This window comes from Petromyzon marinus (genome assembly GCF_048934315.1).
Source record: "Petromyzon marinus isolate PM22_M1 ecotype Great Lakes invasive population chromosome 68 unlocalized genomic scaffold, UKy_Petmar_22M1.pri1.0 chr68_unloc.1, whole genome shotgun sequence".
In the NCBI taxonomy this organism is placed as follows: domain Eukaryota; kingdom Metazoa; phylum Chordata; class Hyperoartia; order Petromyzontiformes; family Petromyzontidae; genus Petromyzon; species Petromyzon marinus.
The window spans coordinates 6357670-6370182 of NW_027422597.1; the positions used below are offsets into that span (position 1 = coordinate 6357670).

General features: G+C 44.3%; 1 protein-coding gene across 1 annotated transcript; it reads left to right on the top strand.

The window, feature by feature from the left end:
• The first annotated feature begins 1001 nt into the window (after positions 1-1001).
• LOC116957992 (zinc-binding protein A33-like) lies at positions 1002-10522 on the top strand. The gene is made up of 7 exons (XM_032980456.2): positions 1002-1654; positions 1760-1908; positions 2063-2158; positions 2689-2922; positions 5121-5143; positions 6977-7080; positions 9167-10522. The coding sequence occupies exons 1-7, from the start codon at positions 1381-1383 to the stop codon at positions 9712-9714; spliced, it is 1428 nt and encodes a 475-aa protein (XP_032836347.1). The 5' UTR covers positions 1002-1380; the 3' UTR covers positions 9715-10522.
• Positions 10523-12513: the final 1991 nt, after the last annotated feature.

Here is a 12513-nt window from a genome sequence, read left to right on the forward strand (position 1 = left end):
GCACCAGATTAAATATCGATCCTCTTATTCTAAAACAAGTCATGGTGCTGATTTTGTGCGTTTACAGGGACCCTGCATTTGTGTCAATGCACTGCTGGATGAGGGCCGTAGTTCACCGTGCTGGTAATTGTGGGTCGAAGGTCGGGAGCATAGACGTGTCAGCACTGAACTACAATTCAATCTTTTTTTTTTTTACCATCAGGCAAACGTAGTGTGTTACTGGTTGGTATAGGTTAAGGGGATAATTTGTGGGCCGTTTAGGGCACTGCAACAGAATCTGTCTTCACCAACCCGCACTGAACGGCGTGGTAAAGTATGGTTAAATAACGCTTACCACCCACACGATATTGGGCGGCCTTCATCCAGCAGTAGACTGATATCCAACAATAGATTGACATATGCATGCGATAAGTAATAAGTGGTTCTCTACAGCATATTTTACGGCAAGAAAAAAAGACATATAGCAGAAGAAAATGCATTACCTTCATAGTTTGACGTTCATGTTGCCAATCACATGACCAAACTTCTGATTTTTGAAACACAAACAACACTGTGTATATATACACAGACAAGAGACGCACAGAAGCATGGACAGTACGACTACCACATAGACACACAGAGGCAAAGGCTGTACACACACAGACTATACACTATAGGCAAACAGATTACACAAAGATACACCATGTACCCTTAACAGACTGTAGGGCAAGTGCCGTGAGTGAGTAGCAGCAGCGCCTTTGAAGGCCGGCACGGCACACGATGGGGTGGGTGGGCTGTAGCACCTCGCTCGGCCACCTTTGTATCCCTTGTGGCGATGTTCATGACACACTGCAGGAGGTAAATTCATTTGAGGCTGAGTCGACCTAGGGGAGGCCAAAAACAGGTCCATATAATCGCTGTCACTGGTGGTGGTAACTGTGAGCAGGAATCGAACTCGGGATTTGCCGGGTTCGTAGCGCAGCGCTAACGGCACAGACACCACGCCCTAAGCTTGTGGAAGGATGGCTTTATATATCGATGGCATCTCACAACAGAGCCATCACAGCTGAGTATTCCTGATGTATATGAACAATGCTATAATTTTTTTGATGGATGTTTTTGAAGAGTAGATTCCTTCAATACATATTGTTCTATGCATCTTGGCCACAGGTCACATTCAAGGGTGTGTCTCGTGATGTCAATGACGAACTTGAAATTATTTTACTTCCTCTTTCACCGTCGCCATGAGCATTCTTGGTTCAGCGTCTCTCTGAGCCGCAGTCAGAAACTCTCTTTGCGTGAAGCCACAGAATATAAAATTTGTATTTAATTTTGTTTAAACAGGTGAGAACACAACAGGCCAGGACAGTCTCATTTATAAGAAAGACCTGGGTCTCCAAAATGGCAAATGCAACTCCCAATGAGAGTGCAGACAGTGAGCTGCACTGCCCCGTCTGCCTGGACACGTTCGTGTGCCCCTGCACGCTGAGCTGTGGACACTCATTCTGCGTGCGGTGTCTGGAGGCTGCCTGGGAGACAGTGAACAGCTTCAGCTGCCCGCAGTGCCGAGCGATCTTCCCGGTGCGACCCCAGCTGAGGAGGAACGTGGCGCTATCCAACCTGGCGGAGCAGCTCAGAGTTGGAGACAGGATGGCCACGATCACCATGTGTGACGGTAAGACTCTTGCTGTGAAGACCTACTGTGCAAGGCAATTTCAGTGTGGTTTGGAAAATCCCGGGCTAAATAACGTTGTCTTGATGGATTGCATTGTGAACCTAGAGGATCAAATGTGCCATCAGCACAGAAAGGAGCAGCTCAAGTTCTATTGTGAACAAGACGAGAGCCTGGCCTGCACAGTCTGCACCATTGCAGGAGACCACTCCGGACACAAGGTCATCGCAGTGGAGACAGCGCAACAGACAAAACAGGTGAAGTGTCATTTTCAGCTGCAATCTATATCGTTACAACAGCTTTGGTTTCATCATAGCTAAACGGGACTTTTCAGCAAGGTTAGAACCGATTGGCACGATTGGTCTCTGAAAGATGAGGATACTGAGCAGTGTGTTCACCTTCCCCACACAGGATATTATCTGCCTGGAGAAGACAAAGAGAGAAAAGAACAAGGAGAAGGTGGTATCATGGACACAGCAGCTCAGGGGCACCTATGCACGTACTCAGGTACAGAGAGAGACACAGACACGTGCAGCTACTGATAGAGACATAGAGAGGTGCAGGTACAGAGAGAGAGAGACACACAGCTGCGTGTCTGTTCAGATCAGAGAGGGTTTTCTTATCTAAAGTGCGGATGCGTGCTGGTGGACAATTGAGATTTGATACACAAAGGCACAATGTGGTAATGCGCCAATTCTGGGTTCCCACCACACAAATTCTCATGAGAAGCCACGCATGATGCATCTGCACATCTGCTGGGGAATACGTGGATGAATAAGCTGCTGCCATGCATTCCAGTTTCTGAATAAATACAGGTACACATGTTATCGACAAATGGAAAAACGTAGGTGGACCCTATTACCTCCATAATCTGGAGAAAAAAACACTCATGTTTGTTTTCAAGCTTTCATATTATGTGCTTGTCACCCACCTCCATGTTCAGAGTCGAGAAGTATGGTAATAATTATTAGCTGAATAATGCGACACGGCATTGTTATTCGTGATTCAACAATGCATACTCATTTCTGTCTGTATAGGAATCTCTGCGTGGGACCAAGGAGCGGATCAGCCTAGAGTTTGAGCGCAGGAGGGAGCAGCTAAGTGAGGAGGAGAGGGAGGCTCTGGAGCGCGTGGACGAGGAGGGCCGCTCCGTGCTGTCCCGGATCCAGGCGGACATCGCTCGCTACGAGAGCAGAGCACGGGACCTGGATCAGGAAATCACCCAGCTACTCTCCGCAATCAATGTGCAGGATCCACTTTCCTTCCTCCAGGTGACTTAACTGCTGTTTACTCACAGCTTTTACGACGGATTTTTTCTATGTTTAACTAGGAGATGCTCGACACGTTTTGAGACTGATATGATGTGTATTAATCAGGGTTACTTTATTTGTTACACGGATCATCCCGTTGAGCCAGTTAGCCAACTTACAAGGGAGACCCGTGGTGCGTGAGCACAGCAGCAACAAAGCAAAACATCAACATTGCAGAGAATGAGTACAGGGTCCTTAAGAAATATTGCACAACTAACAAACACGGTATTTATCGGTAGTAAACAAAACACACGCAAATAAATCACAGTGCAAAGGTAATGTGAAAAATGTATGTACAGGCACAAGTAAGCTCTATATTTTAGTCTAACAGTAACATAAACACACCCAAATCTAAAAATGCAGTGCAAATAAGTGGGAGCAAAGGGCGGGGGGGGGTGGTAGAAAAAGTTAGATACAGGTGCAAGTATGCTGTGTGTTTTGGTTTCACAGAGAATTAAAGAGGGGGAGTGACGGGAGGGAACCAAGCTGTATATGAGGGGCAAGAGCATTTCAGACACGTGGAGTAGGAACGCGATTTTTTTTTAACCAAACAAAATTTTAGAAGATGAAGTGGGGAGTTCTATGCACAAATTGGTCCTTTAGGTCATTGCCATATTTGTTTAAGAAGATGTTTAGGATGGATATTAGTCCAGTCACGGACACTGGATATCCAAGCTGGATGGATTCAAGTTAATGTATAGGGTGCAATGATGAGTTCTACAGGGAGGGTCAACGGAAAAACGCAGAGTGGTAAAATTAAGTGAAGTTTTAAGGTAGATTAAGAATCTAGGCAGTAGATAATAATCATCCATGGGGAGGATGGTGGCTTTAACCTGGAGGAAACTGGTGTCGAGAGAAAAATCACACGTTTGCATAATATAAACTACTGGATATGTTTTATACATCTGTAAATTATACCGAATGAATTTTAAATTAATTCTCATGATTAAATCCGGTTCAACTGCATGGCTGTCAGTGCACATCCTTAATTACCAAGATCAGGACCCAAATTCACTCGAGATCTGAACAAACGCTCATGCAGAATTTTGCTGATTGTAATTTCCAGTGAAACATCATATATGTCTTTTCAAAATTTGCTTTGTTTTCAACGCAACTGGCTGGTCAAAAAAAATAATTTCCATTTTTGTCCCATTGATGATTTGATTTAACGCTGAATGATATTATATCCACACGATCTGACTCAACAAAACTAATTAGAAATCATGTCTGGTAAAACGTAATGTAATGGCAGCTCAAATACTGGAGTAATTAAACATTATCTAACCATGTGTAGGGGTGATAGTTACTCACCATTCAACAGCCTGTAGTCCCACTTACCGTCAATAGAGTGCAGAGGCGTTACATCGCCAGGGCAAATGCCATGGATCACAGAGAGGCCACTGGTGGATCCCAGTAAACGGATCCTGGGATACATTCCTCGGGGCCCCGGGTGGGGGGGAACCGGGGGAATGATGTCACCTTAGAGTGTTCCAGAAGGAAGGCGTGGCTAGGGCGGAGGCTGGCCACTAATGGGTAGAAAGCCAGAGCTCTGAGAGCTCTGGCTCAGTTATCTACACGCCGAAGACAGAAGACCGGGCTGGAGAATAGGACCCTGGACCCCAAGCTCTACAGTCCTTCTAAGGGCTGGAGCTCAGAGAGGCCAGTGGTCAAGGGAGAATAGGTTCCTGGCAGAGAGGAACCAGGACCCAAGCTCTGCAGTCCTTAGAAGGGCTGGAGCTCAGTGAGGCCAGTGGTCAGGACCCACGGACCAGGAGGTCGGGGTCAGTTAGCCTCCCCTAGGTCCTAGCCGGAGGACGATAGGGAACGGGTGACTAGAGTTAGGTCCCATATAGTTTGGAGGCCATAGTGCCTAGCATACGGGTGAAGGGACCGATATACCCTTCCTGCGAGGGACCCTGTAGTAAAAGACAATAAACAATGTTTGCCTCATAAAGAAGTTTATTCGTCATATTTACAACACTACACATGATTTAAGAGTGGTTTTGTCAGTTCTTAAGGTCTGTCAGTGTCCAGTTTAAAGAGTTTTGTTTAAATAATTGCTGATGTCTATAAATACAGATAAACAGCAGATAACTGTGAAGGTGAGACATCTGCTTTGGATGTAAATTTTAATGTAAAATGTGGGTTTGTGTTTTCAGCATCCCATGCATGAGAAGCTCAGGTCAGTACCAACCCAGACTCAAACTCTAACACTGCCTACCGTGGTGAACTAATCAGTGAATAATCGTGATGTTTTTTTTTTCCTTCTAAATGTCCTTGTATGCATTCAATGTATGCATTCGATGCTGTGTGTCTTATGCTGTCTCTAAGAGGCCCGGACCCTCATGATACGATGTGCATCCCATACTATTTGTGTAGAAAAAACAAGAACTAATGCTATCAGTCAATTATTTTTTTTCTTAACATACCGAGAAACTAACACTATCATGCTTACTCACTAACACACAAAAGGCATAGATACACCACAACAATCACTATTTACCACGAAGTGGCGGTAATGTCACCACAGTGCTTGTGCCAAGCTATGTGCACTTTAAGGCCATGTGAAGCGTCACACGTCTGCTAGAAGGAGGTGAAGGGACAGACCCAGGTGCCATGGGATGACTGACTTAGATGACTGGCAGGTGCACCACCTGTGCCCCCTACTGTGTCAACTTGCTGTGTTTTTGTACCTGGGGCTTCGGTAATTATTGTGAGTGTCACTCCTCTGCCGTCCATTCTTGTTGGAGGATGACTGCCTTCAACTGCCCAGTAGCATCCTTCATGAGCTTTCTCTAAAGAGGCCGATCTTGATACTGCTGGTATCAGTCATTGGAAAGTCTACTCAGCTCCATATCCTCTTGTACTACATCATTCTATCTCTTCTCCAGCCCGTTTTGTGCCCATTTAGCCCCCTCTATTGGGCCGAACAAAAGCTATTTGGGCATGTAGTGGCTGGGCATGCGGGCTACATGACCCAGCTAATGCAGCCTTGCCAACCAGAGGAGCTCACCGATGGACCTATGTCCAGATATTTCAAGGATTTGTGAGCTCTTCACAAATCCAGTCTGGTTAAACCAAGGATTGATAGTAGGCAGGCCAGCCGGGATTATTCTTACCGGGAAAGAAGTTCCAATAGGGTGGGGTCCACTTTTTGTAAGCATAGAGAAGGGAAGGCATTGCTCTAGCTGAAAAGAACCAAAGTTTCGTGTGGGGTGACAGACCAGGCAGCTTCTACACACCCTCATTCAGCCGATGAAAAGTTACTGCTGCTCAACTGATTCGGAGTGAAATCTTTGCTGTCAATCCAGAGCTGGTTATAAGCACACTGCCTAGGTATGGATGCCTTTTTACTCTATCCAGAACTGCCCCATCAGCAATACGGAGTTAATGAGGTGGAGAGTGTTTGATGACACAATATACCCAGACAGATGAGGCGAGGGTACATTGGCTGAGTCATGTAGCCCACATGTCCAGCTATTGCATGCCCAGGAAGTTTATGTTTGACCAGATAGAGGGGGCTAATCGACCCTGGCAAGGGCTAGAGAAAATATGGGCAGATGTGGTACAGAAGGTTGTGGAGCTGATTTGACTTGATAATGACCTGGCCAGCAGTGTCAAGATCGACCTCTATGGACAAGGCTTATGAAGGATGCTAGAGGGACGTTGGAGGCATTCGCCTTCCAGCAAGAATGGAGGGCAGAGAAGCGATGCTCACAACATCTGAGTGGAGCGCAGGGCGAATTAAAAGCAGAAAGTTGACAGTCATGATCAAACGTGGTGCATCTACCAGTAATCTCAGTTTTGTCAAACCATGGCAACTGGGTCTGTTGCATGACCTGCCAGCAAACCTTCGACAATACGTGGCCTCAAGGTATACCTAGCCGGGCACAAGTCCATGGTGCCATCTCCACCAATGTAATGGCAAACAGTGGATGTTGTTGTTTTGATAATCTGAAATCATCTTTCAAGTGGTCCCTTGTTAGACTCGGTGTGTCTTGTGCTGTGAGTGCAGGAGCTCGGTTTCTCAGGATGATCCTGCTCCAGTCTCTCGCCACCTGGACTTGGCAAAGGTCATCTCAGTTGGAGGCATCAAAACGAATCTCCTGGCTGTTTTGTGTAGGTCTTTCTCCTGCAATCGTCTGTTTTCCTGCTTTCATTACAATCAGAGTGGTTAAGATAGCACTCCTAGGTAGGCTGGTGTCTTCGTGAAACCAGGTGTGAACGCATTTGGAATATCTGCTTTTGTAAGGGAAAACTATGACAAATTCAATCAGTGCAACAGGCCCAAGGGCACAGAATGAAATATAGTAAATGGCAATGACTTGGTCCTCAAACGACAAGAGGTGCAAAAAGCATGTAGACATTCGTTGCTTGAATGCAAAAGGTAACTTTGTAAGCTGTAAATCAATAACGTCCGTATCACATTCATTAGCCCTCTTGTGGCGCTTATCGTAGTGAGAACATGTTTATGTCACGTGTTGCAAATATGCAAAACAAGATTACGTGGTTATTGTAAAGGCATGCAAGTCTCACACTGCAGAACTTGAGCAATTTGGGCGAATTGGTAGTAAACTATTGAAATAAAAAGGAGAGCGGAATGGATGCTGAAACCAATTGCATCACAGCATATCAACCTTCAAAAGCAGAACTCAGGGGGCAACATAACAAATGTACAGCCCTTCATCAATCCATTGCTGAATGAAGGCTGTTCTATGCCGTGTCAGACAGCTGGTTGATTTAACGAACCTTACCACACTAGTCAGTGTAGGTTGGTGAAGGAAAGGCCTAAGAATACTTGGTATAATTGGCCACTCATTTCAGCCGTGGCTGGGAATCAAACTCATACTGCAAAATTCATCTTCCAGTGTACAAACCGCAACATCACTACTCAATCACAAGCTCATTCTACAAGTAAATAAACTAATTGGCCTGTGGTCACACTACACCATATCATTTTTGCTGCCAGTTACACTGGTTTGATTTTCTGCTTTCATTTCTCCTCAAGTCAATAGGGAAGTTAACAGTTGAAGCACTCCTCTATATGTGGACTTTTTTATTTTAAGTTGTCATGATTTTCGTGGGTTTGCAGTTTATTGGGCTTCCTGTTTAAATTGGGATGTCTCTTTAACCCTTCCTGATTTGCCCCCCCCCCCTAATTACTTAGGCCCAGCCCCCCTTTCTCTTAGGGCCCGTCTCCATCCTGCTTCGTTATTCAGACACAGGTTGGGCTTGTTTGGGTAGTGTCGACGGTTGTAAAAGGTCTACAAGTGTCCGTGCACGGTAGCAGCATCTCGTGTATGTGGTACACAGTTAGGGCTGCAGCGACCAAAATCGCTCTCAGATAATAAATAATAAGATGACTAGAGTCCGATTATTCACATACACCAAACAATAATCGCGCATAATTACATGAGAAATTAGTGGGGTAGGAAGAGTGATGCTCTGGAGAAGGGCTATTGATGAATGTGTTGGGTATGGTAAAGTTTGATCAAACAACCACATTAACAGTGTAGCGAGGTCTTTATCCAGCAGTGGATTGACAAGGAGTTGTAAATCATTAACATTGTGAATGTATATTACTATTGGATGATGTTACTATACATATTATATAAAGAAATGCTGGCATATTATTAACATTACTAATGTTAATTTCTGAGAACTAACTGGAGCAAATATGCAAAATGTGTCTACATTTAGATATTTTAAGGAAAAACAACGAGATGCAATTTCCCAACTTGTGGAGTGGTTGTGGATTGCGGGGATTCACAGATATATGGATTGTGAATATTTATCTTTCTACTGCACATGTCATTATATACTTTATTCATATTATGTTTTTATTCTTATTTGTATTTGGCTTGTTTAGCCAGGAAAGCCTCCCTGGCTTGTTTCAGGAGAGCTCTGCCAAGTTTCTGAAGTAGGGGGCGATCAGTACACATGTTTAATCATGGTCCATACTCATTACTTTACATATGTAAGGGTCGATGTGATGTGTAACCTATTGACCATCTAATTATTGCGAGCCGCCTGACGAATTTAATGACTTTCCGTTTGAATACGGGGCGTTTCTGTGGCTAGATATTTAAACTTCAGCTCTAGCTCGTTAATTAGTAAGCAATTATTTTTCCACTCATTGTTATATTACTTGTGGTATTATATATTTATTATCACTATTATGCATATTTTACTGTCATTACTACAGATGGACACGCACCAACTCTGGATATAAACTCAGTCAATAACGATGTCCAGATATCCTCGGACCTCAGGACGGTCACGTGGACCAATGTCTCCCAGGGGCGTCCCCATCACCCACACCGGTTTGATTCATGGCCACAAGCCCTGTGCTCTGAGAGCTTCTCATCAGGCCAGCAATACTGGGAGGTGGATGTGGGGGGCTCGGGGTCTTGGCGGGTTGGAGTCGCCTACGAGACGACGCCACGGAAAGGGAGTAGTGAAGCCTGTTCCCTGGGAGGGAACAAAGAGTCTTGGAGTTTAAGAAAAAATAACAACAGATACTCAGTGCACCATGGAGGGGGACGGACCTCACTGTCAGTGCCGGAGCCTCCCCGGAGAGTTGGGGTTCATCTGGACTGGGACGCAGGGCTCCTGTCGTTTTACAGCGCCGACTCCATGGCTCTGTTACACTCGTTTCACCAAACCTTTGCTCAGTCTATCTATCTTGGGCTGGGAGTTTGGGGTAAGGATGGTAACGCAGTGACGATTGTGGATCTGAGCCATGTGTCTTGACCGAGAGGAATGTCGATGTGGAAACTATAAAAACCAGGACGGGTATAAACCCTATGAATAATCGCAGCCTTAGTTTACAGCTCAGGGCTAAAAACAGGCAGTGACCATAACGACACATGGGTTTGACCAGAATGCCCCTTTCACTTTTGATTGCTGTAACAAATTAAGTTGGTATTGGTATCTGGTGTTTCTGTCTTGGTTTCTTGGGTATCGGTTTGTTTCTTGGGTTTATTGTGATTAAAATAAATATTGTCGTTAAACCTTAGTCTTATTCTGTCCCTGCTATTGGTGTCATCATCCATTTTTTTAAATCTGAATTCTCAAGTGTAGGAAGTGGATTGTGTCAGCCCGATCACGAATCACTTAATTTGGCTAAATTCACTGACACTTTACTCATGGTATTGATGAAATTGAATGACCACTCTATATATGGCTTATAAAATCTCTGCCCTGACTAAGGATGAAGAGGTAAAATTACATTTCCTTATGGATATATTTTCACAACAATATTCAATACAGCGTGGATTTGTTGAGCATCTTAATGTTTACGCATCTCAAGCTGCTGTGCAGAAATAGCCGACGTATATTTGTATACAACAAGCAGGCTTATATGGTAGGGAGTCAATTACATTGATGCGTGGGAATGAGGGCAGCAGAAGATAATATGATGCTCAGCAAATTTGGAATCTAACTGCGGGGGTAAAAAAAGAGTGTACTCATATGTAATATCATTATTTTCAATCAAATGAAAAGCATTGGTTTGCATTTTGCAATAAAAAAGAATGCATTAAAATAAATTGTCAAACTCGCGTCCTCAGTTTTCAATAAGCTGTTGAGTATCCTGACTTAGTGGGTTGTCTGAAAAAAATTGTTACTTAAAGGACCCCGTCAACAGACCTGGAAGTCAAGCAGATTTGAGGCCAGTCAGTACTTAGATGGGTGGCCACCAGAGCATTTTAAATTTTACATGCGTGGGGGGTTGTGAAATAAGTAATTAATCGAATTGTGTCTGTGTGGTTCATGTCTCCATTGCAACCAACATCCACATCAATCCCCTGTTGGCATTTAAAGCGGTAAAAATCGCAGTTGTACTATTTTACCATTAGATGGCAGCATAGGACAGCTCCACAGACACACTTAACACAAAGAGATGTTTAAATTGTGAAATATAACTATTACTATTTTTATTTTACCAGGTAAGGCTCACTGAGCTATATTGCTCTTTTTCAGAAGCCACCGGGCCATAAATGATGGCTAAACGAAGTGGCTTATCACGTGAAAATGCATAGCGGCCAAAAATTCTAAACGCATGTTTCTAAATGCGGAGGGAAAAACCGGAGGATCCGAAGAAAAATCCACAGGACCACGGGGAGAACATGCAAACTCCAAATATACAGCAGACGTCAGGGTCGGGATCGAACCCACGACCTCCTGTATACCTGGCAAGGTAGCTAAAATCTTGCCACCGTGGTGCAACAATAACAACACTATCAGGAGCCCGCAGAACTGCGGTGAAAGGGTCACGAATAAGTACGTGTTATTGTGGGGGCCGACGTTCGCCCCACCACCCTCGCCGGGAAGGTGGGGTGCAACGTTTGCCCCCTCCACTCCATCCTCCACCTCGTCGGTCGCCTCTCGCCGAGCCGAAAAAGGAGGGCATCTAGGGGTGGGGAGATGGACATGTTGGAGGGTAATAGTTTTACTGCCAGCACCGGTCCAGAGATGTAGCCTGAGTCACGAATTGTGAACAATTCCAGACATCGTTCGGAACCTAGCAGTGCCTGGAACTGTGTTGGTGCGTGCCACGTGAGGGCGCTGCTACTCCACTGCAGCGATTCGCGGGGCGCACTGAATAATTAACGTAGCAGCCTTCAGTCTTTGTTTCAGTGGAGCTGAGATAGCAATTATAATGGCTACGTTATTTAAAGTGTCAGGATACTCTTGAGCAAAGGGTAAGGTTTGACATATAATAACGAAATATTTCCTCGCCATGAAGAGACTTTAATTTTTCCTCTTTCATCAATCAATAAATCTTCACTTTACGTGCAAATATCCCCATCAATAAAGGAGTGATCAGTGCACATTGCAGCAGCACGGGAATTGTAGAGGGGCATAGAGCAACAGGAATGCAAAAAATAAACTCGTCACAACCTCAGCAGCTAACACCGATTGAGCGAAATAAAGTGCAACTGTGTGTAACGAATAGCATAAGAAAATGAATTAATTAATAAAATAAAGAATCCGTCAACAACTGTTTTTCCCCCCTTCTTAACTTGTGAATGTTACGGGAAAGCGAGTCTGAATAGTTGCGTCGAGTACGGACCACGGAGTTCAGAGACACTCGGCACGTTTCGGACATCCGGTGGCAGGGAGAAGGCTAGTCCCCCCCTCGGGTGAACAATCTTGGCACAGTTTGGATGAACTTATTTATTCGCACAAATGCTCAGCACCCATTGCATATCATATAAAGTATTGGGGAAATCACAATTATTGAGAATATATACTTTTTCATTAAAGAAACCACGAGTGACAGAAACCTCCAAATTTAGGCACTCGAGTTAAAATACAAAATTTAAGGAGTGTGCATACAATGAGGGAAAAAAGTATTTGATCCCCTGCTGATTTTTTACGTTTGCCCACTGACAAATATATTATCAGTCTATAATTTTAATGGTAGGTTAATTTGAACAGCGAGAGACAGAATAACAACAACTAAATCCAGAAAAAGGCATGTCAAAAATGTTATTAATTGATTTGCATTATAATGAGGGAAATAAGTAATTGACCCCTCTGCAAAAC

Excerpts from the sequence above, each read along its gene's own strand:
- LOC116957992 (XM_032980456.2), top strand. The coding sequence starts at position 1,381 with ATGGCAAATGCAACTCCCAATGAGAGTGCAGACAGTGAGCTGCACTGC. Across the intron at positions 1,909-2,062 it reads CAGCGCAACAGACAAAACAG|GATATTATCTGCCTGGAGAA; the intron begins GTGAAGTGTCAT and ends TTCCCCACACAG. Across the intron at positions 2,159-2,688 it reads GCACCTATGCACGTACTCAG|GAATCTCTGCGTGGGACCAA; the intron begins GTACAGAGAGAG and ends CTGTCTGTATAG.